The sequence below is a fragment of the Suricata suricatta genome, chromosome 1 (assembly GCF_006229205.1).
Source record: "Suricata suricatta isolate VVHF042 chromosome 1, meerkat_22Aug2017_6uvM2_HiC, whole genome shotgun sequence".
Classification (NCBI taxonomy): Eukaryota; Metazoa; Chordata; class Mammalia; order Carnivora; family Herpestidae; genus Suricata; species Suricata suricatta.
Genome location: NC_043700.1, coordinates 19,384,281 through 19,406,634, shown reverse-complemented (window position 1 = coordinate 19,406,634; position 22,354 = coordinate 19,384,281). Strand labels below are relative to the sequence as shown.

Below are 22,354 nucleotides of genomic sequence, written 5' to 3'. Positions count from 1 at the left end.
TGGCTGCAGTGGCAAGGTGGCCACTCAGACAAGAGAAGGACGGACAGCACCTGTGCTCCAGCAAAACCCAGCTGTCCACATGACAGCTGCTTTTTCTCTCGGGCTTTCTTTTTTTTTTTTTTTTTTTTTTTTTAATTTTTTAAATGTTTATTTATTTTTGAGAGAAGGAGACAGAGTGCAAGCAGGGGAGGGGCAGAGAGAGAGGGAGACACAGAAGCCTCAACAGAATCCCGTCTGTGAGCTGTCAGCACAGAGCAGGATGTGGGGCTCAATCTCACAGGGCACAAGACCATGGCCTGGGTCGAGTCAGACGCCCAAATGACTGAGCCACCCAGGCGCTCCTCTCTTAGGCTGGAGAACTGGAGTTTCTAGAAATGGTGACCTCCAGCAGCACACCCAGGGCACAACGCTGCTCTGCCTCAGGGAGGGACTGAAACCATCAGCTGTGGACATCACGACACAGCTTTCGGGGCTACCCAGCAAGAATCTCATTCAAACGTTAAAACAGTTCTGGGAATGTTGGTTTGCATAATTTCATGCCCTCAGTTGATGTTTAAGAACCTCAAAGCTTTGTGACAAGCCTTCTTGAACACATCCAAGTAACAACTCTTGAATTCATAGCTGGAAAGCAAGACTCTATCCTATTCCAAACCCTACACTGGGGTGCAACGACATTAACTGAAGGATTTCTGCCACAAATTTGCTTGTAAAAACAACATCAAAGACAACCCGAATGTCCATAAGTAGAGGACCAGTTAAGCAAACATACAGCACATTTATATAGTGAAGTATCACAACCGTAAGAAAGACCTAGGAAGCTCTCTAGTAAATGTGAAATTCAGAGTAAAGAGCGACATAGGTTATATGCCCTGTTATGTAAAGATGAAAATGTAAGAGCACATTTTCTATTTTTCTGATAAATTCGTAAAAGAATTATTGCATAATACATACAAAAGTACTAATGATGCTTACCTTTTCGGTAAGGGGGTGGGGACCAGACAGATACAAGGTACTCTAATGTATTTTTTATGCATTTGAACCATGGGGTAAACATATCACCTATTCAAAATTAAAAAGTAATTATTTTCTAAACATAACTAAAATGAATTTGGAACACTTAAATCATTAACACTTCGCAATCAAAACAATAATCCATATTTCTTCCTTGGGGAATACAGACAGGAATTTAATAATATGGGTTTTACTGTATGTGACGACTCAAAATAGATTTACATTAAAGGAGGAAAGAAAACATCTACATGTTAATTCTTCTAAGAGTCCATGTCTTCAAAATTTAACGTAAGAGCAGATAAGCAAATAGAATGCCCTCCACCTAGAGCTGGAAAATCAAGCTGTGACCTCAATCTTCCGCTCCAAATACTGTGCTCCCTAAGGGCAAAATCGTGCCACATAGTAGCTGATGACCTGATTTGAGCATTCTATCCCCCCTCCTCACTCCTGGCCCAGTTGAAGATCAGAGATGATGCCAAAAAAAAAAAAAAAAAAAAAGTGATGCTCAAAGCCCCAATGCTCATAAATAGGGTCCTTCAATATACTAAAACAGAGTGTCCCTTAAATCATACAAAAGCCATGATTTATAGAAAATTAAAATATGAACCAAATTTGTCTTTGTGTGCCCTTAATTAAGATGCTACCATTTTGATAATGTAGCTATATTTACACATAAAATTCATTATACCTATTAACAAGACATGTGATTTCAAAGAATCAACTTAATCAGAAAACTTCATATTACATGTTTCCTTCTATATAGATTCAGAAGTCTGTTAACAAGATAACTACCAATATCATGCCTGATCCAACCTTCCTGGGACTCACTGCAAGGAAATGGAAATCTCCATCGGGAAAACAGAAGTCGTAAATCAAAGACATGTGCTCACTTGAAAACCAATTGGATAACACTTTTTGCTGTATTTGCTCCTTCTCCTCCAAAACCTTCATTTAATAACATCTCAAACTAGCCTAATGAACTGATTTATCTTCTTCTTGAAGAAAGCAGTTGGGTAAAAAGGAAGAGATCCCCTATTTAGGCTCTAGTCATCCAGGCATATAGACCTCCACATCGAGACAAAACAAGGTTTTTGAGAAAAATCTAACCACTAGGACTTGCACGAACCTACCACCTGCTGAAGACACACCCACCTTCAGGCCAAACGAGCCATTCACTGAATGTGCAGTCTCTCCAATATTAAAATCCAGTAAGAGACAGGACCTACCGGAAGAGTTTGCCTTGGCAAACGCAAAACTATAAACTGAGTTCAATAAATAGCATTGCCCAATTTCCTGTGTAACTATTGACCTAGTCATTCGCTCACCAAATATTGACCAGAATCTACCATGATGTCTTCGCTGGGTGGCAGAAGGATCTGTCCTGGTGGGCTGTGGGGGGACGGGAGGCACAGAGTAAGGTGGGGTAGCATACAGACGCATGAAGACACTCGGCATCTCGGCTGAATCATGTCTCTCTAGTATTCATTCATATCTTCCTGTTCAACTCTTATAGTATCCACCTATCTGCATTAAAAACTAGTATCTGTAGGGTAATAAAACATAGGAAATAAACTAACGTGCTGGTGCGGGCCCCCTCAATCTCCACCAGCAGTCTGGACAGACAACCGATTCCCTTCTTTCTGCCTTAATCTGACTCAGCCCACCCAAACCCTTAGTGACATTTATCTCTACGTGGAGGCCGTTAGTCGGTTTTCTCGGCATTGGATGATGGGTGCTCACCCTGGGAGATCTCATAAAAATAAAGCATTAAACAGAACTACTGGGAAATAAGCGTTCTAATAAGAGTATCTAGTTATAAACGATCACCCCGATGACTACTGTTCACTCAGTACGTGCCAACTGGATGTGCTTCTAACAAACTGGTTCCTGCAAAGGTCCCATAAGGAACTTTTGTTAATCAGAGGAAGAGAGGCCATCCCTATGACAGGATGAGTGGATGATTAGATACCAGAATTATGTGGAGAGTGTGGGAAGAGCCCTAGGGGTGCAGAAACACCTAGATCTGGGGCAGTCGAGACCTGATTCAGGAGGCAGAGGGGCACACCTGGCAGACAGACAGGCAGAAAAGGCCAGCGGAGGCGCAGGGGTATGGGTGGGCCCAGAGATTCCTTAACTTCAAGTACAGCGAGGCGGCTGAAGCATAAACAGGTTTGCTCATATAGGTGGCTGAGGACGACACTGAGCGGGGATCCGGGGGCACTGTGACAAACAGGACAGGTACACAGCGGGGTCAGGAGGAAGCCCCAGGAAGAACCCAGGGGTCAGCGGCACGGAGAACAGGCAGGCAGGTGTTTACAAGGCAGAATGGGGGGTGGGGGATTGAGTGACCGGGTGGATCTAGGGGAGCCCAGGGGGAGCCACAAGTTTGCAGCTAGGAAATCCCACAAGAGGAGTCAATTGGCATGCGGGAAGGAGAGAAAGGGCAGAGAGAGGGGAGGAGCCTGGTGTGGGACACAGTGAAGAAGGCAGTAAGACATGCTCTGACATTCTGCTCTTCATTCTCCGGAAATGGGTCTATCCTAAACTCACGTGCTCTCTAACACTTGTCCACCGTGTCATCTTCCTGGGGAACACTCGGCTCTGGATCTGCTCCTGTCCTGAATGGTGCCCTCAACACGAGTATACTAAACACACTGCCGGCTGCAGCAAGCGAGCAGTAAAACCACAGCGACCTGTATCACCTTACCAAGACACTTGTTTTTAATAAGTTGTCCTTCATGTCATCAATTACTACCTTACATTTATTTAAATCTTTTTCGTGTTCCTTTTGGTGTTTGTTTATACTAAAAGAAGGAATAGTTATCACAGTTTAGAAACCATACACAATTTTTTCTATTCTAGGTAGGCATGGCATTTATTTACAGGGAACATGAGAAGCAGTGTTTAGACTTAAAAAATTACTCAAGCTGCCTCTCTTTGAGGTGGAGGGTATGACTTTAAGGAACCTAAGCATTTAAAAATTTATAGTACTATATCATTGGAATTTGTCACAATGGCTTGCAGTACAAATAAAAGGATGTTACTTTTTTAAACCCTAAAAGTAGGTTACAGAATGGAAGGTATATTCGTATTTAAAACTCCTATTTCAGATTAATTATACTTAAAACAATTTTTCTTAGGGGAAAAACAAAACAAACAAACAAACAAAAAAAACAACCCAAACTTGACCTTAACTATTTCCCATGAAGCTGGCAGGATGTAAGTAGATTTCTCATGTTCTTAAAATAGACTACACTACAAAGAAGATAAAGTCATTACATTCAGAAACACTTGTTTTTTAAGTTTGTTTATTTTTGAGAGAGAGAAGGAAGAGAACATGAACAGAGGGGAGGGGAGGGGAGGAAAGGAGATAGACAATCCCAAGCAGGCGCCACACTGTCCGTGTAGAGCCCGACAAGGCACTGGGCTTGACTGCAGGAACTAGGAGACCATTCCCTGAGCCCAGATCAAGAGTCAGATGCTTAACCGACTGGGCGCCTGGGTGGCTCAGTTGGTTAAGCAGCCGATTTTGCCTCAGGTCATGATCTCAAAGTTTGTGGGTTCGAGCCCCGCGTCAGGTTCTGTGCTGACAGCTCAGAGCCTGGGGCCTGCTTCAGATTCTGTGTCTCCCTCTCTCTCTGCCCCTCCTCAACTCATGCTCTGTCTCTGTCTCAAAAATAAATAAAGTATTAAAAAAAAGATATTATCTCCTTCACTTTGTTGTTTCCTTAAATAATCTAGAACCTTAAAAATAATCTTAACCTTAAAATGTTAAGTTTATGAACTGCAGGACTAAAATATGCTATAAACACGGAGCACAGCAAAATATTTGCAAGCAATATAATGTTAGTCCTGTAACAATTTGAAGATACTGGATGTAAATATTTTAGTTGTAATCATCTAACATAACAGTTTCATCAAAAATACAAATTTTAGGGGCACCTGAGTGGCTCAGTCAGTAAAGCATCAGACTTCGGCTCAGGTCATGATCTCACAGTTCATGGGTTCAAGCCCCGCATCAGGCTCTGTGCTGACAGCTAGCTCAGAGCCTGGAGCCTGTCTTCAGACCCTGTGACTCCTTCTCTCTCTGACCCTCCCCTGCTCATGCTGTCTCTCTCTCAAAAATAAATAAAAACATTAAAAAAAATACAAATTTTAAGAGGAAACGTGAATTTTTATTCCACCTTGAATAGGAAACAAGTATCTTTTGCTGTATTTTCGTTCTCACCGTATATGAGCAAATTGGATAGGCCTTCACACAGAGCACAAGGAAAGGGATAAATTATATAACCATCCAGTCCCTCCCAACATGTCCCAGCAAAGCTTAGCTCTAAGACCGCTGTAGCTACAGCAGCTTAGGATGTTTCCAGCATAATGCCATTCACAACACAGTCCTCAGGAAATGCTTATCAGTGTGGCAGGAAGCCAGCACAATCTTCAAGACTCAGGGAAACCAAAAAGAAGAACATGGATTCACAGTACAGTAACAAAGGGATGTGAAAGATTACACCTCTCATCTGTTATTCTCGAACCTTCCTGAGGTCTTCTGTATTCTACAAATGACGGAGTCATTTAACTTTTTACACGTAAGTTCTACTGTACCTGTGTTTTTTTTTTAATAGAAGCTTTCCAAAATGACTCCATTGATTTCTGTATTATGTAGTGAGAACCATGAGAGAAATTCAAGTTTATTTAGCGCCAACATGGCAGTACCTATCACAAATGTACTGAAAAAAATATAAACCTTTTGTTAACACATTAAAAAACGTTTTTAATGTTTTTTTTTAAAGAAAGAGAGAAAGAGAGAGAGAACAGGGAGCGGGGTAGAGAACGAGAGGGAGGCATGAACTGAGAGATCATGACCTGAGCTGATGTCGGACCCTTACCTTAACCCACTGAGCCACCCAGGCGTTCCCCCTCTTAAAAAAATTTTTTTATGTTTTTTTTGAGAGAGAGAGACAATGCATTTTAAACATATAAAAGCCACATGTTGAGACAGTCTTCCTCCACATACATATTCTGTTACAACTGAAAATTACTTCATTTAAGTTCAAAATCAACTATTAATCTGTGTCCAAGTGACTTCAAAGTGTTTAACTGAAATAGTTACAAAATAGGTAATCACTACCCAAACCCATCTGTATCACAACAGAGAAAAATATAACAAGATCTGTTGCGAGATGAGAATGGTTAAATAATCCACCCGCCCTGGGGTTCTTGGGTGGCTCAGTAGGTTAAGCATCTGACTTTGGCTCAAGTCATGATTCCCTGGTTCATGGGTTTGAGCCCTACACTGGGCTCTGTGCTAACAGCTCAGAGCCTGGAGCCTCCTTTGGATTCTGTGTCCACCTCTCTCTCTCTCTGCTCCTGCCCCACTCATGCTCTCTCAAAAATGAACAAATATTTTTAAAAATTCAAAAAAAGATCCACTCTCCTGATTTATAGGCAGCCAGTATCAGCTTTTGAGAATTAAGGGTCTGACCTTCTCTGGGTCAGATACTATAGTAAGTCTGCAACCCCTCCTGCATCTTCATGTTCAGAGACTGGAGAAGTTAAGCACTGAATTCCCCAGACTCCCTGGCAGGCAGCTGGCCACGTGAGCGAGACTTAGCCAATGAGATGGAAGCCTCGGCGATCAGGCACCGCCCCTGCATTATTTTGGTTTTCCTTCCTGGAGCAGTGATCATGAGATCCAGAGGCAACGGTCTAGAGGAGGAAGCTAAGAAAAGCACAGAGGTGTTGATCCTGACGTGGCTGAGCCACTGAACAACGTCAGAGCTGCTTTTGAGGTGAGACATAGAAGTTACTTCCTAGTCAAAAGCAGTTCTTCTCGACGGTCTCAAAACTGAACAAACAGAATTTGATGACTTTTGTTCTAATTAAATGTTTTCATATTCTGCCTCTCAGTCTTACCGAATATCAAAGCAAAATGGTTCTCTTTACTGTGGTTTTAAGTAAACGAAATATTTTGTCCTACTAAGAATACTTCTGCCCTCCTCAATATATATGGAGTACACCCCTCCCCTTTGCTATAATAATCGCTTCTGATATCACCGGCTCAGCGAGAAGGATTCTAAGTGCAGTGAATTTCTTCCACTTCAAGCAAAAGGAGTATTAACCCTTTGAGGTTCAGAATGACACTTTTCCTAATAATTAATGCAGCTATCTTCAGCTTCAAAGAAAAACTGAATTCTGATAAAACTAGTGGTAAGGAATATTTCTACTAAGAAAATTCTTTTCCCTCTACTTATTCATCATAAAATTAGAACCAACATGCAGAGAACTAACGTGCAAAATTCTGAAAGAGAGCTATTTTAGCAAGACAGACTATTGCCAGCATTTTATTTTATTTTTTTATATATAGTTTATTACCAAGTTGGTTTCCATATAATGCCCAGTGCTCTTCCCCACAAGGGGCCCCCTCCATGACCATCACCCACCCTTCCCCTTCCCCCTCCCTCTTCAGCCCTCAGTTTGTGCTCAGCATTCAAAAGTCTCTCATGATTTGCCTCACTCCCTCTCCCCAACTCTTTCCCCTACCTTTCCCATTCCCATGGTCCCGTTAGACCTATGAGTGACAACATATGGTATCTGTCCTTCTCTGCCTGACTTATTTCGCTTAGCGTGACTCCCTCGAGGTCCATCCACTTTGCTACAAATTATTGCCAACATTTTAACAAGTCGGTGAAATCACTTCCGGACTTGGAGGGATAGCCCTTCCCTGCGCTGAGATCTTCATCCATGCTAGACATCCTGCAACGTCACTTAGAACTCTGACAAACACGCTCTTCCCTTTCTTGCCCTGAGCCACAGAGGACATAACCACCTCAATCTGATAACACGCGTCCTCAGTGGGTACCACACAACCACAAAGTGCTGAAGCGCACAGTGTCCCTTTGTGAAGATCCAGTGCAAGGGCCTGGTGTACCTGGGTCCCGGTGGTCACGGCCCTTCTTGCTAGCACCTCTCTGTCCACATTCTAGGCTCAGACACATTAAAATTATTTTGTTTCCCAGAAGGAACCATCCTCTCCCTCAGCTTCAGGCTTGCACATGCTGTCTGCTCTGCCTGGAACACTTTCTGTGTCTAGGCTAAACCCATATACCCTGAGATCCCAGCTTAATTGGCACTGCTTCTGAAAGTCCTAGATAAAGTTGGCTTTACCCACTAGGAGCTGCCTGGGAGCCTAGGCCATGCCCTACGAGGGTTACTTGATATTCTGTGTAATAATGGGCTGTGTGAAGGCAGGAGCATATGTGACTTTGCCTGGGCTATATTCTCAGTATCTAGCATTGAACCTGCCACATGTCTAATAAGTGCCCACTTATGAAGTGAATGAATGAATCCCACAACAGTTTAGGAAGAGGAGAAAGGGGGCTCCTGGTTGGCTCAGTCAGCACACGACTCCTGATCTCAGGGTATTGAGTTCAAGCCCCACTATGGGTGTAGAGCTTACTTTAAACAATTTTTTAAGTCTTCTATTTAAGTAATCTCTCCATCCAATGTGGGGTTCAAACTCATGACCCCAAGATCAAGAGTCACATGTAGAGTTAACCTTAAAAAAAATGATTGCTTATGGAAATGGGAAAGCGCATGGCAAAGACCAACTATGAAATCCTTCAAATAGACCAAACATATGAAACTGTCAATATTTGGTCATTTTTTACTGCTTCCACATATAGGAAAGACTAGAGTAGTGGCAGAGGATAAAAACAGAGATTTCAGACGACAAGGTCTTAGATTCTTATGACCAATTAGTTATGGAGACATGAGGAAGAACAATGATCCAAAGGTGACAGATGTTATATGACAGAATCAAGGGAAAATAGGTCATGAAGAGAAGTAAATAAAACACAGGTATTAACTGAGTTTGAGCGATAAGGAGAGAATTAGTTTTGATAAGGTGAATTTCCAGGGGTAACAATTCCAGGGTGTTTTAATCTATAGCCGGAAAATTCGTAAGACAGCATTTGAGGTTAAAGGGACCTCAGAAATCCTCTCCTCCGATTCCTTTATTCTGTAGCTCTTGTATGATTAAGTGATCAAGGTCATTCCCTTGGTTACCAGGAGAACCAAGGCGACACCCCCCGGCTCTTGGAATCCAGGTCGGCGATGCCATTTTGGCAAACAATGCCCACACCCCTGACTTCATTAAGAATATAAACACAAGGTACCGCTTCCAGCCCTCAGGGGTAAGAATGAACGCTGAGACTTCAATGTCCACTTCACTGAAAGACCTCTTGGACCTTAACACTACATAACATGGGATCAGCTCACAAAAGATTCTCACTGAGGGTAAGGAGAAGTCTATTCTTTACATAATTTTAAAATGCTTCCCACCCAGAAAACTATTTTTCCCCCATCACTGCTATTCACCAGATCTAACAATTACAGCACAAGTCACAAACAGAAAAACCTATAAGCCCAACATTCTAAACAGAGGTCCAAGGTTTTCTCTCATTTCCGCTACTGTGTGCCCTTGATCAAGATAATGCACTTCTCCAGGCCTCTGACTTCCTGGTGTAAAAGAAGGTAGGCCAGATCACCTCTAAGTGCGCTGAGCCTCTCAAAATTTCACTTTTAGGGGCACCTGCGTGGCTCAGGCAACTTAAGTGTCCGACCTCAGCTCAGGTCATGATCTCTCATTCTGTGAGTTTGAGCCCCGCATTGGGCTCTGTGCTGACAGCTCAGACAGCCTGCTTCCAATTGGCTTCCTCTCTAACCCCTCCCCTGCTCATTCTCTCTCTCTCTCTCTCTCTCTCTCTCTCTCAAAAATAAACAAACATTAAAAACATTTTTTTAATTTCACTTTAGCCAAATCAATGTTTGAAAGCACTTTTACATAAATACATTCGAAAAATAAAAGGTAACTAAAATAGCAAGTGTTAGTTCAACTCTGATAATAAAAGCCTTTTGTCTTTTGCTTAAGCTGCCTTGGAAATCTATCTGCTTCACAGAAGTACAATAAGCAACCTAAAACATGACTTCCAGAAGTAACTGTAAAAGTCACCTACAGCGGACTGCTTACACAGATCATGGCCACCACGACTACTAAAGAGCAGAGGTAGATAAACATGTGTTAACATGAAAATCTAAGATACATCTAAAATCTAAAGATAACTTGAGAAAGCAAGCAAGCTATGTTAGTGTGTGCACGTGCGTGTGTGTGTGTGTGTGTGTGTGTGTGCCTCCACTTCTATACAGCGAGAGTCTATAAAACTCTATATAGACTCACATAGGGTTAGCAAGTGACTGGAAGGTTCTCCCCTCCCCCCGCCCTGAGAATGGCTGCCCCCCGACACAGAGGATGGGGGGGGGGGGTGAGACAGAGGCTCACGTGCAACTGTGTAACCTCTGTACAGTTTGGTTTTCTCTTTAACTTGGAGCACAGATTAAAAACAAAAAGGTTAATAGCTATTTGGAGCTATTTTAGATCATACCAATTATTTGCAAATACAAAGCAGCCTTTCATTTTTCATCCTTTTTTTTTAAGGTTGAAAAAATGACACTGGCATTTCGGCTGGGAGAGAGCACCACTACTGGCCTCCCAACATCTCATTTCCCTTCCGCAGCTGGCTCAGACCGAGGGAAAGGTCAGCAGACTTAAGTGACAGGTCAAGGGGAGTTATGAAACAGGGGAGAAGGTGCCAGAAAAAATGAGAGGTACCCACAGGGAAGAGAGATGCCCCTGGGAAACTGGAAACAGTCAGCTGAAAAAAAAAATCACTAGGGACAGAGATGAAAAACAAGACACATCAGGGAGGCCATGAATATGAAACAAGAAAAAAAATGTTTATATACTCAAACAGTCCTGTTACAGTTAACTCTTCCCAGCCAAAATCAAATGTAATACACCTGTTTTTATAGCATAAACTCAATGTAATTTACCATCTAGAACAAGAGGAACCAATGAGAGGCAATGAACTGAGGCCCCTAAAAGCAAGCATGCAGGTTTACAAAGGCCTGAAGTATACACTGCATTATTTCCAGCGGAGGCACAGAGCATAAAAAGCAGATACAAGCCTAAATATCAGAGGCGGTCTTCTGTGACGGCAAACGTTTTCCCTGTGACGCTAGCAAAACCCAATTTGCTTTGTGGCTCCCTTGCTACTTCTCCACAACCACTAGGATGTTGTATTTTGGAAATATTTCAAATCCAGAAATCTTTTAGCATATTAAACTAACCTCCATGAGAAAATGCAGAATGAAAAACTACAGAACCCTCACTTCATCTCCTTCTTTAAGGATAAAAGAAACATTAATTTACCTATGTCCCATTTCCAAAATCATCTGAAGGACAATGTAATTTAACAGGTGCTGATTTTCACGGGTTTGGGGTCAGAAAAGAGCTAGGGAAGCATCAAGACAACAATTCTGCTTTCTATATAAAGAAAAACAACAACCAAGCACACATCCGCTTAAACTCAGTAGAAGTATCATATGCTCATGCGGTGAAACGTTAAGGGCAAAGAGCTGATTTTTACAAAGCTTCGTTCTCTCATTAGAGCTTTCTTTCCTCAATTATTTTATCTCTGTAGAAAATTTCTGATAAGCAGCTGCACGTTAATCCAGATGTCCCCTACGCAACGCTAAACAGAGATGCACGCAAGACAAACCTGTATGGAAAATAACAGTGCTTTTCCTGAGCCCTGAAGGAAGGCGAAGATTTCGGAGCAACCCCTTGGCAGTCAGTCGCACGTGAATGGTGGATAAGGAGAATTTGGGAGACAACAACATGTCTTCAGAGCGGGTGAAAAGACTTCGCAGAAGAAACCGCTTCCAGGCTCTGTCACATACTGTCTTTTTAAAGTCGGTGCTCTTCAAAGCCAAGAAGTCACAGCGGGAGACAACATGCCTGCATAGCAAATGTCACTCCACTGCACATACACAAAAGAGGGAAAAAAAACAACCCGAGCTCTCCAAGGGCTCCTGGCTTCCGTTTTCACTTCCAGATGTTACCCAAACAACACTCCTCCTCTGAATAAAATCTCCTCTTAGCGGATCCAGCAGCCGGCAGGCGCCTCTGTTACATCACACTGCACATGCTTGAGGGTTTGTTATGGTTTTCATCAGGGATGGTAAAGGGGAGGGGAAAGGGGGTGGTCTCAGGAGCTTTATATAACAACCAGTAATGTCACGGATTCTCTAACTACTTGGGAGACTGGTAAGGGACAGTCACTACTCTGAGTACCTAATGTTTACTTGGGATTAAGGAGAAAATTAACATCACAGTAATCTATATTGATTAAAAAGTTATCATTATATTCACACTAATGATATTTTCCCAAATATTTTGTATATAAATCTACATATAAACCAGATACCTTGGATACACTTTTTTTAAATGGCTTCAAGTAAGAAGTGTTCCCAGTTTCAATTAATAAAATGTCTGTTAATGACAGATTGATAAAAGGTTATAGCTCAGTGTTAATAGTCATGTTCTGAGGACCCCACTGATAATCAACAAAACAAGGTGAATGCAGTTTCTCTGCCGGTTGTAATATAATAGTTTCAGGGGCATAAAACTAACTGGACCACATTCCGAAGACTGTGGTTAGCGCTTTACAACTTGCATTTAACGGAAAATCAAGTGGCCTCTCATAGTAATGTTTCAGACGATGCACAAACTAGGTTTACTGGCATCTGTTAAATGTTTATTTTGGTAGAGTAGTTTCATAAAAGGACATTAAAATATGATGGCAAAAACTCAAAACACATGAAGGTATGGGCAGAAGTGCACAGGCAGCGTCCTCACTTAAAGAAAGGTCATGTCATTAATAACTAGGAATAACCCAACATTTAACACTTTTTAATTTAAAAAAACAATGTGTAAAAAATGATCTATGGTTGTTTCCAAGATTTCCTTAGAAAACAAGACTTAGTAGTGGAAATAAATGTGGAAATTGTTAGCTGTAAATAACCCTATTAAGGGCTAGCAGTAGATGCAGGGAACAGCTACTGTTTTAGAAAACCTACAGAGCATTTAGGGTGTGAGGAGGGAGACGGGCAGGAAAGAAACTCAATAATTCCCTCTCCCTCTTTCCTCAACCCTGGAGCCAGCCATCTGAGAGGCTGTCAACACAAACTCAATTACCTGCCAGGGGTTAGCTGTGGGAAAGATACAACTTGTTAATACGCACAGGATGGATCTCAAAAACACATTGCACCCTTGGCAATGGAGGCACAAATAACCAAGGAATTAATAATAAAAAAAAAGCTATAATGAGATGTTGACTTTTCACATGATCACAGTTACTTATTGAACAACACCCTTTTTCCAGGTTCTGCACATTAGTAAGCCATACCCACATCCCTCCACCTTCTCCCAAGAAACCTGTAACAACTAAAATATCATTAAATCATAAATAAAATAAAAATAAGTATGGGCATTAGAAACAGACCTATCCCACCCCATTTTGGATGTCATGTAGTTTTATTTGGAGGGGTTGTGTTTTTTTTCGCTTGTTAAGTAACAGTAAACTCGAAGTTATCCTGGTTTAAAGGGAAATCTTTTAGCCTAGATGATCCATAAGAAGAAACTGGCAACCTAACACCAATTCTGTTCATTGAAATTTTTACCTTAACTACACTAAATTACTTTAACTCTACTACTATACCACATAGTAAACGTCGCTAATGATCTTTTACAACAGCAGAACAAGGAATTCCAAGAATGAAAAGCATAAGTGCTAGTCGGAAAGTCAAGGGAGAAAGACTGGTTCTTGCTCATGCAGTCAGGTACCCCCCCATCCCTGCACCACCCCCCCCCACGAAGTTATACTACAGCTCCAGCGGGGTTTGCACTCCTTTCCCAACATAGTCTGCCCCCTAGTGGCGATCTAGCACAAGTGAGCCAAAGCAGAGGGGCAGCAGCCTTTTCACCACCAGTTAACAGCCAACTCTTAATCTGTGTGCCAGGCACTCCCCTAAACACGTCATACGTAGTCACTTTCTTTTTTTTTTTTTTTTGGTAATTTTTTTGTTTATTTACTTTGAGAGACAGAGAGACAGAGACGAGAGAGTGAACGAGCAGAGGAGGGGCAAAGAGGAAGAGACAGAGAATCCCAAGCAGGCTCTGCTCTGTCAGCACGGAGCCCTCGCGGGGCTCCATCCCCTGACTGTGGGATCATGGTCTGAGCTGAAAGGGTCCATCGCTCAATCAACTGGGTCATCAAGGCGCCCTTGTGTTCACCCTTTTAAATATATGAATGAGCGGTTAGTGTGGAGTTACAACTAATTTTATAACACATATTCTTTGGGGAAGGGTGGACAGGGAAGCATGGATTTAAAAACTGGCTGAAAAAGGTTCTTTGATTACTTATTTGATCAGCCATGAGCACTTGTACATTAGCTGTAGCTTCTGTAGTTAACGGCTAACTACCGAAGTATCTAAAGTGCCCATCTTTGTTATTACATAAATTCCTAATTGAAGACAATGTGTAAGGATCATCAAGAGCAAGAAGGAAAAATTTAAGAAACTTTTGGTACCTAAGAACAATTTTACTAAAAATTAGGAATAAGACAAGTTTTTATGAATGGCAGCAAAATTTGTGTTAGGATGTTAAGTGAAGGAAAAAAAACATGATTTTTTTTTTTTTGGCACACATTTAATCATTTGCCCTTCTAGGGGCACGTTCTCTTATTTATAAAAGCGGTCTAACCCTCTGGACCCACTTTTTTTTTTTTAATCGTTTTCGTTTATTGTCAAATTGTTTCCATAGAACACCCAGTGCTTCTCCCCACACTCTCCCAAGTGCCCCCCTCCACGACCATCCCCCCTTCCCCCCTCCCCCTCCCTCCCTCGCCCCCTTCAGTCCATGGTTCGTTTTCAGTATTCAGTAGTCTCTCATGATTTGTGTCCCTCACTCTCCCCCACTCTCTTTCCCCCTTCCTCTCCCCATGGTCCCCTGCCAGGTCTCTCCTCTCAGACCTATGAATGCAAACATATGGTATCTATCCTTCTCTGCCTGACTTATTTTGCTTAGCATGACACCCTTGAGGTCCATCTACTTTCCTACGAATGACCAGATTTCATTCTTTCTCATTGCCATGTAGTACTCCATTTTGTGTGTGTGTGTGTGTGTGTGTGTGTGTGTGTGTGTGTGTGTGTGTATATATATATATATATATATACACACACACCACATCTTCTTGATCCATTCATCATTTGATGGACATTTAGGCTCCTTCCATGATTTGGCTATTGTTGAAAGTGCTGCTATGAACATTGGGGTACATGTGCCCCTATGCATCAGCACTTCTGTATCCTTTGGGTAAATCCCTAGCAGTGCTATTGCTGGGTCATAGGGGAGTTCTGTTGTTAATTTTTTGAGTTACCTCCACACTGTTTTCCAGAGCGGCTGCACCAGTTTGCATTCCCACCAACAGTGTAGGAAGGTGCCCATCTCTCCACCTCCTCGCCAGCATCTATAGTCTCTTGATTTGTTCATTTTAGCGACTCTGACTGGTGTGAGGTGGTATCTCAGTGTGGACAAAACCATGATTTAAAATTAAATGTATAGCAGGATCTCAACTTTAAAGAATAAAAAATGTTGAAGGAAGTATACAAAAATGTCAGCAATCCTCTGAGTTGGAATAGGCAGGATTTTCAACTTTTCTGCTATACGTATCTATATTTTCCCATTAAAAAAAATCACAGTACCAAAAACAAAAAAAACCCCAGACTTTTAAGTAAGTTGAAATGACACAATACCTTTATAAAAAGCCAACAGAATAAGCTGAGTTTCCATTAATGACACAAATAATGCCAAGCCATTAAAAAATTATGGAAAGTCTTAGCAAGGTTTAAAAACAAAAAAGATGTGCTATGGATGATATAAGTGTTTGGCACATGACTATGTTATAGTGTTACAGGATATCCAAACAAGAACCACACATTGCATTGCAGTCTGTGAAAGTGCGTGTGTGCGTGCATGCATGTGTGTTTAATCAGACTCCAATTAAGGAACAGTAAAGTTATCGGCAAAGGAAGCAACTATCCAAACTAAAAGGCAATCGACAGAATGAGAGAAGATATTTGCAAATGGCATAGCAGATAAAGGGTTAGTATCCAAAATCTATAAAGAACTTATCAACCTCAACACCCAAAAAACAAATAAGCCAGTGAAGAAATGGGCAGAAGTAGACATCCAGATGGCTAACAGACACTTGAAAAGACCGCAGTATCATTCATCATCAGGGAAATACAAATCAAAACCACAGTAAGATCCCACCTCACACCGGTGAGAACAGCAAACATTAACAACTGAGGCAACAAGAGATGCTGGCGAGGATGCAGAGAAAGGGAAACCCTTTTGCACTGCTGGTGGGAATGCAAACTGGCGCAGCCACTCTGGAAAACAGTATGAGGTTTCCTCAAAAACTTAAAAATAACTACTTTATGACTCTGCACTTGCCCTACTAGGTATTTATCCTAAGGATACAGGAGTGCTGTTTTGAAGGGGCACGTGCACCCCAACGTTTCCAGCAGCACTATCGACAATATTATGGAAAGAGCCCAAATGTCCATTAACAGATGATGGATAGAAAAGATATGGTATATATACACACGGGAGTATTACTTGGCAATCACAAAGAATGAAAGCTTGCCATCTGCAACAATGTGGATGGAGCTGGAGTGTATTATGCTAAGTGAAATCAGTCAGAGAAAGACAAATATCCTAAGACTTCACTCATACGTGGAATTTAAGATACAAAACAGAGCATAAGAGAAGGGAGAAAAAATAATACAAAAACAGGGAAGAGGACAAAACACAAGAGACTCTTAAATACAGAGAACAGACAGAGTTGCTAGAGGAGCTGTGGGCGGGGGGGAAGGGGTAAATGGATGAGGGGCACTAAGGAGGGCACTTGTTGGGATAAGCACTGCGTGTTATATGTAGGGGATGAATCCCTGGATTCTACTCCTGAAATCATTACGCACTACATGCTAATTAACTTGGATGTATATTAAAAAACAATACATTTTAAAAAATAAAAAATAAACAACAGTGACACTATGGTTGTTGACGTGATTCAAGCATCCACTGTGCAGGGCTGCGTAGGTGCTCAGAAATGCAGCCATGCTAGGACTGATATGTTTTCTGTTAATGATCATGAAGAAACTGCCAAAGATTAATATTTAAACCAGGGACCCAATATCTCTATCCAGTTTCATCTAAAACTCTAACACCAACTATATGCGTTTGAATGTCTATCTCCTTACTTTCCTGAACACAACACTATTCCCACAATTTCTTCATAATTCTTTATAATCTTTACTGTCTCACATTCAAATCTCTGTTCCAGTTGTAGAAAGTTCAACTCGGCACTCAACCTTTCCATCATAATGTCCTTTTCCTTACTAGGAAGAAGAATGCTTGTACTGTGAACAATTATCTTAAGATTCACATAAAATAATTACAAAAAATTTCAGCCTCCATCCATCCATAAGATTATAAGCTCTCCAAGATCAGTGATGTTGCCTTTTATTTCTCTGGTCTCCCTAACATGAAAGTGGTTTTATCTATGTAAAATTTTTTAAAAAAAACAGAAACCCATCTTCACTGTAGAATATTTTTTAAAAAAAAGTCAAATTACTTATACATTATAATGCTCTGTAACCAATTTTTAAACTTAATACAAGCTTAATAAACTTAGTAAACTTAAAAACTTTCCACTCATCTTCCTAAGGCATTAACTAACCCTCTAGGTTACTTTTCAAAGGCTTCAAAATGTTATTACAATGTTGGCAACATAATTAATTACACAGGTGGTTTACCTAAACAACAGGTGTTGTTTAAATCATTCAGGCTGTTTCCAGTTTTCCCTCCCTCTAGACAAATGTGAAAGGCATTAAACACGTGAGTCAATCTCTTCCCCTTTAGGTGGAACTCCTGGGCAGGAGACGTCTGTCCTCTGGGCCACAGTGCCCGCAGAGAGGCTGGGGACAGCCTCAGAGCTGCGCGTGCGGTGCCTGCTCCTCACCCCTCACCAACACCAGCTGCTGCTCCTGGAAACGTGGGAGCACGGACAGCACAGATTTTGCTAGCAATCTGTACACTATTTCATATTTCCTACCCCTTGTATTTCTTTCTGTCCATTTTACTTTTCTGTTATGGGATCATCTTTACACGCTAATTTGGAAGAGCTCTACATGGAATAAACGTGTTACATCTCCATCCCTGTTTGCTGTTTATACTGTTTATAATATTTGATGAAGAACCTATTAGCTTCAGGTGTAACGACATGATTCAGTACTCGTATAGACTGAAGAATAATCACCATACAGTCTACTTATGGCTAACACCCATCACTGTGTTTTTAATGTTTTTGACAAAAGGGAAGTCTAAAACTTCTGTTGTCATAATCATTCATCTTTTCTTTTATACTCATGTTCCTGGAAAAAGCCCTTTCCTAGCCAAGTCTGTATTCTTAATGCTCTGATCATTCTACTTTTTGGTTAAAACTTTGATCGATACGGAACAGATGTGCACGTAGTAGGAACGTTAACTCCAGCTGAGAAGAGAGAGCCTGTGTCCCAACAAGATTTACTAAACAGTCTATACATGGCCCTGAGGTGAAACACCAAGTCTACCACATTATCAAAACAGCATCTGCTTTTTAAGTAGGATAAAAGTTATAATCATAAGCCAACAATCAAAGAGAGACTCATCCCTGTTCTCACCAGAGGAAACCCTGGCCACGCCAGCATTCCCTCATCGGGGCAGATCGGCAACTCTGTTTCCCAGCCTCGGAAATAAGGGGGACTGTGCTGTATTTAGCAAATGAACATGCACGATGCGGGGCATTTTCTGACCTCCAAGGCAGACACCGCGGCCCCTGAGCCTGATGATCTTGTGTAAAACAATCAGGGGGCTGGATGAAAACCTCTCTCAGGCTTCTGTATCCAAAACAGCTTTAACGTGCGGTAGAACCAAGGTAATTCTAGTATGTGGTATGTGAGACATCTTCCTAATAAATCGTAACCAAGTTTTATTTAGAATCAATGCTGGCTAAAATCTTTTAGCAGAAGACTCTTTAAATAAATTACAGCAGCTAGGCCCCATGACCTGGTTCTTGACTTTAATTTCGTTTTTCCTGCTTGCTTTATGAATGTAAAATAATTCAACATCCTGCAAAAGAACTCAGAGTAAGCCCCTAGAATCCTAAGAACAAGGGAAAAGATCACATCATGACCATCCTGAGAAGCAGCAGAAGCTTTCGAGAGCTTTTTATACAACACTTCAATGAAGTCAACATTACTCCTCTCCTGGAAGTATTCCCGTAACATTCCGCATTCCCAAATGAGAAAGTTGACACTTGGAGAGGCTTAGGAACCAGCCTAAGGTCAGGACACAAGCAGAAAGTGGCAAGACCAAGATTCAAACCAACATTCAATGCCTGAAGAGGGTATTCTCTCTCTGCTCCTCTTTATTGTCTTATGAGATAATGAAAGGGTTTGAAGTAACTGATTAAAAGTTAAATCAAAATCAGGGACATATACTTTTCCACTATTACATTAGCCACAATTTAAAAATAATACCCAATGTCGACTGGAGTACGGTAAAGCCAACCCTCTTTTGTTGCAATCTTGATATAAATGGATACGAGGCTTTTGGAAAGCAATTCTGTTATCTGAGTCAAGGGACTACAAATATGCCAAGTTTTGATTTACTTAAGTTACTTTCAAGAATCTGTCACAGGAAACTCCCCCCAACTTCCACAGTGTGAACTGTCCATCACAGAATCACGTACATAGACGATAGAGGCAGCCCCCATATTCAAGAGGGATAGTTAAAAGTTGCTGCACGTGCTAAGTGTAGTCGTCATTACAAGTGATCACTCATGTTAAGAGGCAACAAAACAGGACATAAAGTTATCTAGATATTATTTAAAACCACACACACACACATACACACACACACAAACACACACACACACACACACACACACACAACTAAGGGAGATTTTTAAACCTCCACCTGCTAAACTTTTCAGAATCTAGCAAATTGCAAATCTCTCAAAACACCAGATTACTTCTCTACAGAAATTGACACAGACCCGAAAGTTCACATGGAAATTCAAGGGATCCAGAATAGCCAAAAGATCTTCAAAAGGGCAAAAAACTCACACTTTAAAGCTTATTATACCACAGTGATCAACAGTGTCATATCAGCAAAGAGACACACAGATCCAGAGAACAGATCTGTGAGTCCAGAAATAAATTCTCACATTTATAGGCAACTATTTTTAACAAAGGTGCTGAGATATTTCAACGATGGAAAGACTAGTGTTTCCAACAAATGGTCCTGGAACTACTGGATATCTATATGCAAAAGAATGAGATTGGACCCTCTACTTCATTGAGAAAAATTAAGGGATCACAGACCTAAGCCCAAGAGCTGAAGATATGAAGATCTTCTAAGAAAACATAGGCATACATAACCATGAGCTTGCATCAAGCAGTGCCTTCTCCCACAGAACATCTTAGGCAGAGAGAAGATCGCAGTGGCCAAGGAGGGGGATCCAAGCTTACCTCCTCCCCTAGACACACAAGGCTTCAACCGCATATACAGTAACTCTCGGAGGATGCCCTCAAGACTAGCAGAACAGCTCTTCTGCAGCCAGAGATAAGAAAGGAAAAGCAGCATCAAGCAGAAGAGAGGAGCAGAGACACAATCTGTGTGGGACCCACACCTCCAGCACAGCAGCACACAAGCAGAAGGGTTATCACAGCCTCAGAGATCCTTCCTGAGGAGCAAGGGGTTCGAGTCCCACACTGAGCACCTTCACCCTAGGGACCTGGCAGCAGGAAACAAGTCACTGTAACAGCTGTCTCTGAAAATCCGTGGGGCTTACACTCCACAAGAGCTGGAGGTCTGCAGAAAACCAAGACTCCATTCTTCAAAGGCCTGTACACAAACTTACCTGCTCTGAGACACAGCAAAGCAACAGCCGTTGAAAAGCACCTGGGCCATACATGAAAGAGACTTGCAGACTTTAAGACATGCGCTGAAGAGGCAGGGATTGTAGGAACTTTCTCCAGAATGGAAGTGCTAGTGGGTGCCATTTTTTTGCCCTCCTGGGTCGCTGGCCCAACACTGGTGGAGACTGCTTCTGACATTCTCCATCAACATTACTAGCACCACTTGCCCTGCCCCAGTGCTCCCCTGTGGATCGGCCCTGTTCAACACATCTCCAAAGTGGCTCCGGCCCCACCTCACCCACCGGGAGGCCCCAGTTGGGACAAGTCTCCCCACCACCACCCAAGGTGCTTCTATCTGGAACATGCAACTGGGAGCCTCAGGCAGAATGGTGCCCCCTCCAAAGCAGCTCCCACCACGAACTGGGGGAGGACCAGCTCCACACTGCAGTTTACCCACAAGAGCAATGATCCGATGAAAGAGGAATGAACACACAACCCAAACAAGGAGGCACATGGAGGGCCTCGTTTTGGTGACCAGGGCAGTTGGCAGGTGGGAGGTGGGGTGGGGGGTTGGGTTTCTGGGCCCCACAACACATTTTCTACAGAGTCGGGCAAAATGAGGAGACAGGAATATATTCCAAATAGATGAACAAGACAAAAACCTCAGAAAAAGAACTAAATGAAACAAAGATAAGCCACCTACTTGATAAAGAGATCAAAATAATAATGATTATAAACAAACGTGTCTAAGCAAGTATAAAGGAATAGACCGAGAACTTCAACAAGAGATAGAGTATATTAAAAACAATCCTAGCTAAGAATACAATAATGGAAATGAAAAACACACTAGAGTGAATCAGCAGATTAGAGAATGTAAAATAATAGATTGGTGACCTGGAAGACAAAGTAGTAGAAATGATCCAAGCTCAACAGCAAAAGGTTAAAAAAAAAATTATTGAGGATACTTTAAGAAACCTCTGGGATAACATCAAGGGTCCTAACATTTGTGTTCTCAGTCTCCAGAAGAAGAAAAGACACAGAGGGACAGAAAATATATTTGAAGACATAATGGCTCTCAAAACTTCCTAACGTGAGGACGGAAGCAGACATCCAGGTCCAGGAAGGACAGAAAGCCCCAGATAAGATGAGTCGGAAGAGGTCAACAACAAAACACATTAATAATTCAAATGTCAAAAATGAAAGGTAAGGAGGGGCACCTGGCTGGCTCAATGGGTAGAGCATGCAATTCCTGATCTCAGGATTGTAGGTTCAAGTACCACACTGGGTGTAGAGATTACTTAAAAATAAAATCTTAAAAAAAAAAAAAAGAAAGAAAGATAAGAAATCTTGAAAGCAGCAAGGGAAAAGCAATTAGTTACACGTAAGGGAACTACTATTAGATTATGAGCTGACTTT

General features: G+C 41.7%; 1 protein-coding gene across 7 annotated transcripts in view; it reads right to left on the bottom strand.

Annotated features, from left to right (window-relative positions):
* MTUS1 (microtubule associated scaffold protein 1) overlaps positions 1-22,354 on the bottom strand; it is a 116,111-nt gene that overhangs the window by 39,384 nt on the left and 54,373 nt on the right. The window contains exon 1 of one of the 7 annotated variants that reach the window (XM_029935053.1): positions 11,628-12,025. The exons of the other annotated variants lie outside the window; for them this stretch is intronic. Coding sequence (XP_029790913.1) covers positions 11,628-11,748 — 121 coding nt within the window. The 5' untranslated portion in view covers positions 11,749-12,025. Of the gene's footprint in view, positions 1-11,627; positions 12,026-22,354 lie in introns of those variants that run through there. 7 annotated transcript variants of the gene reach the window in all.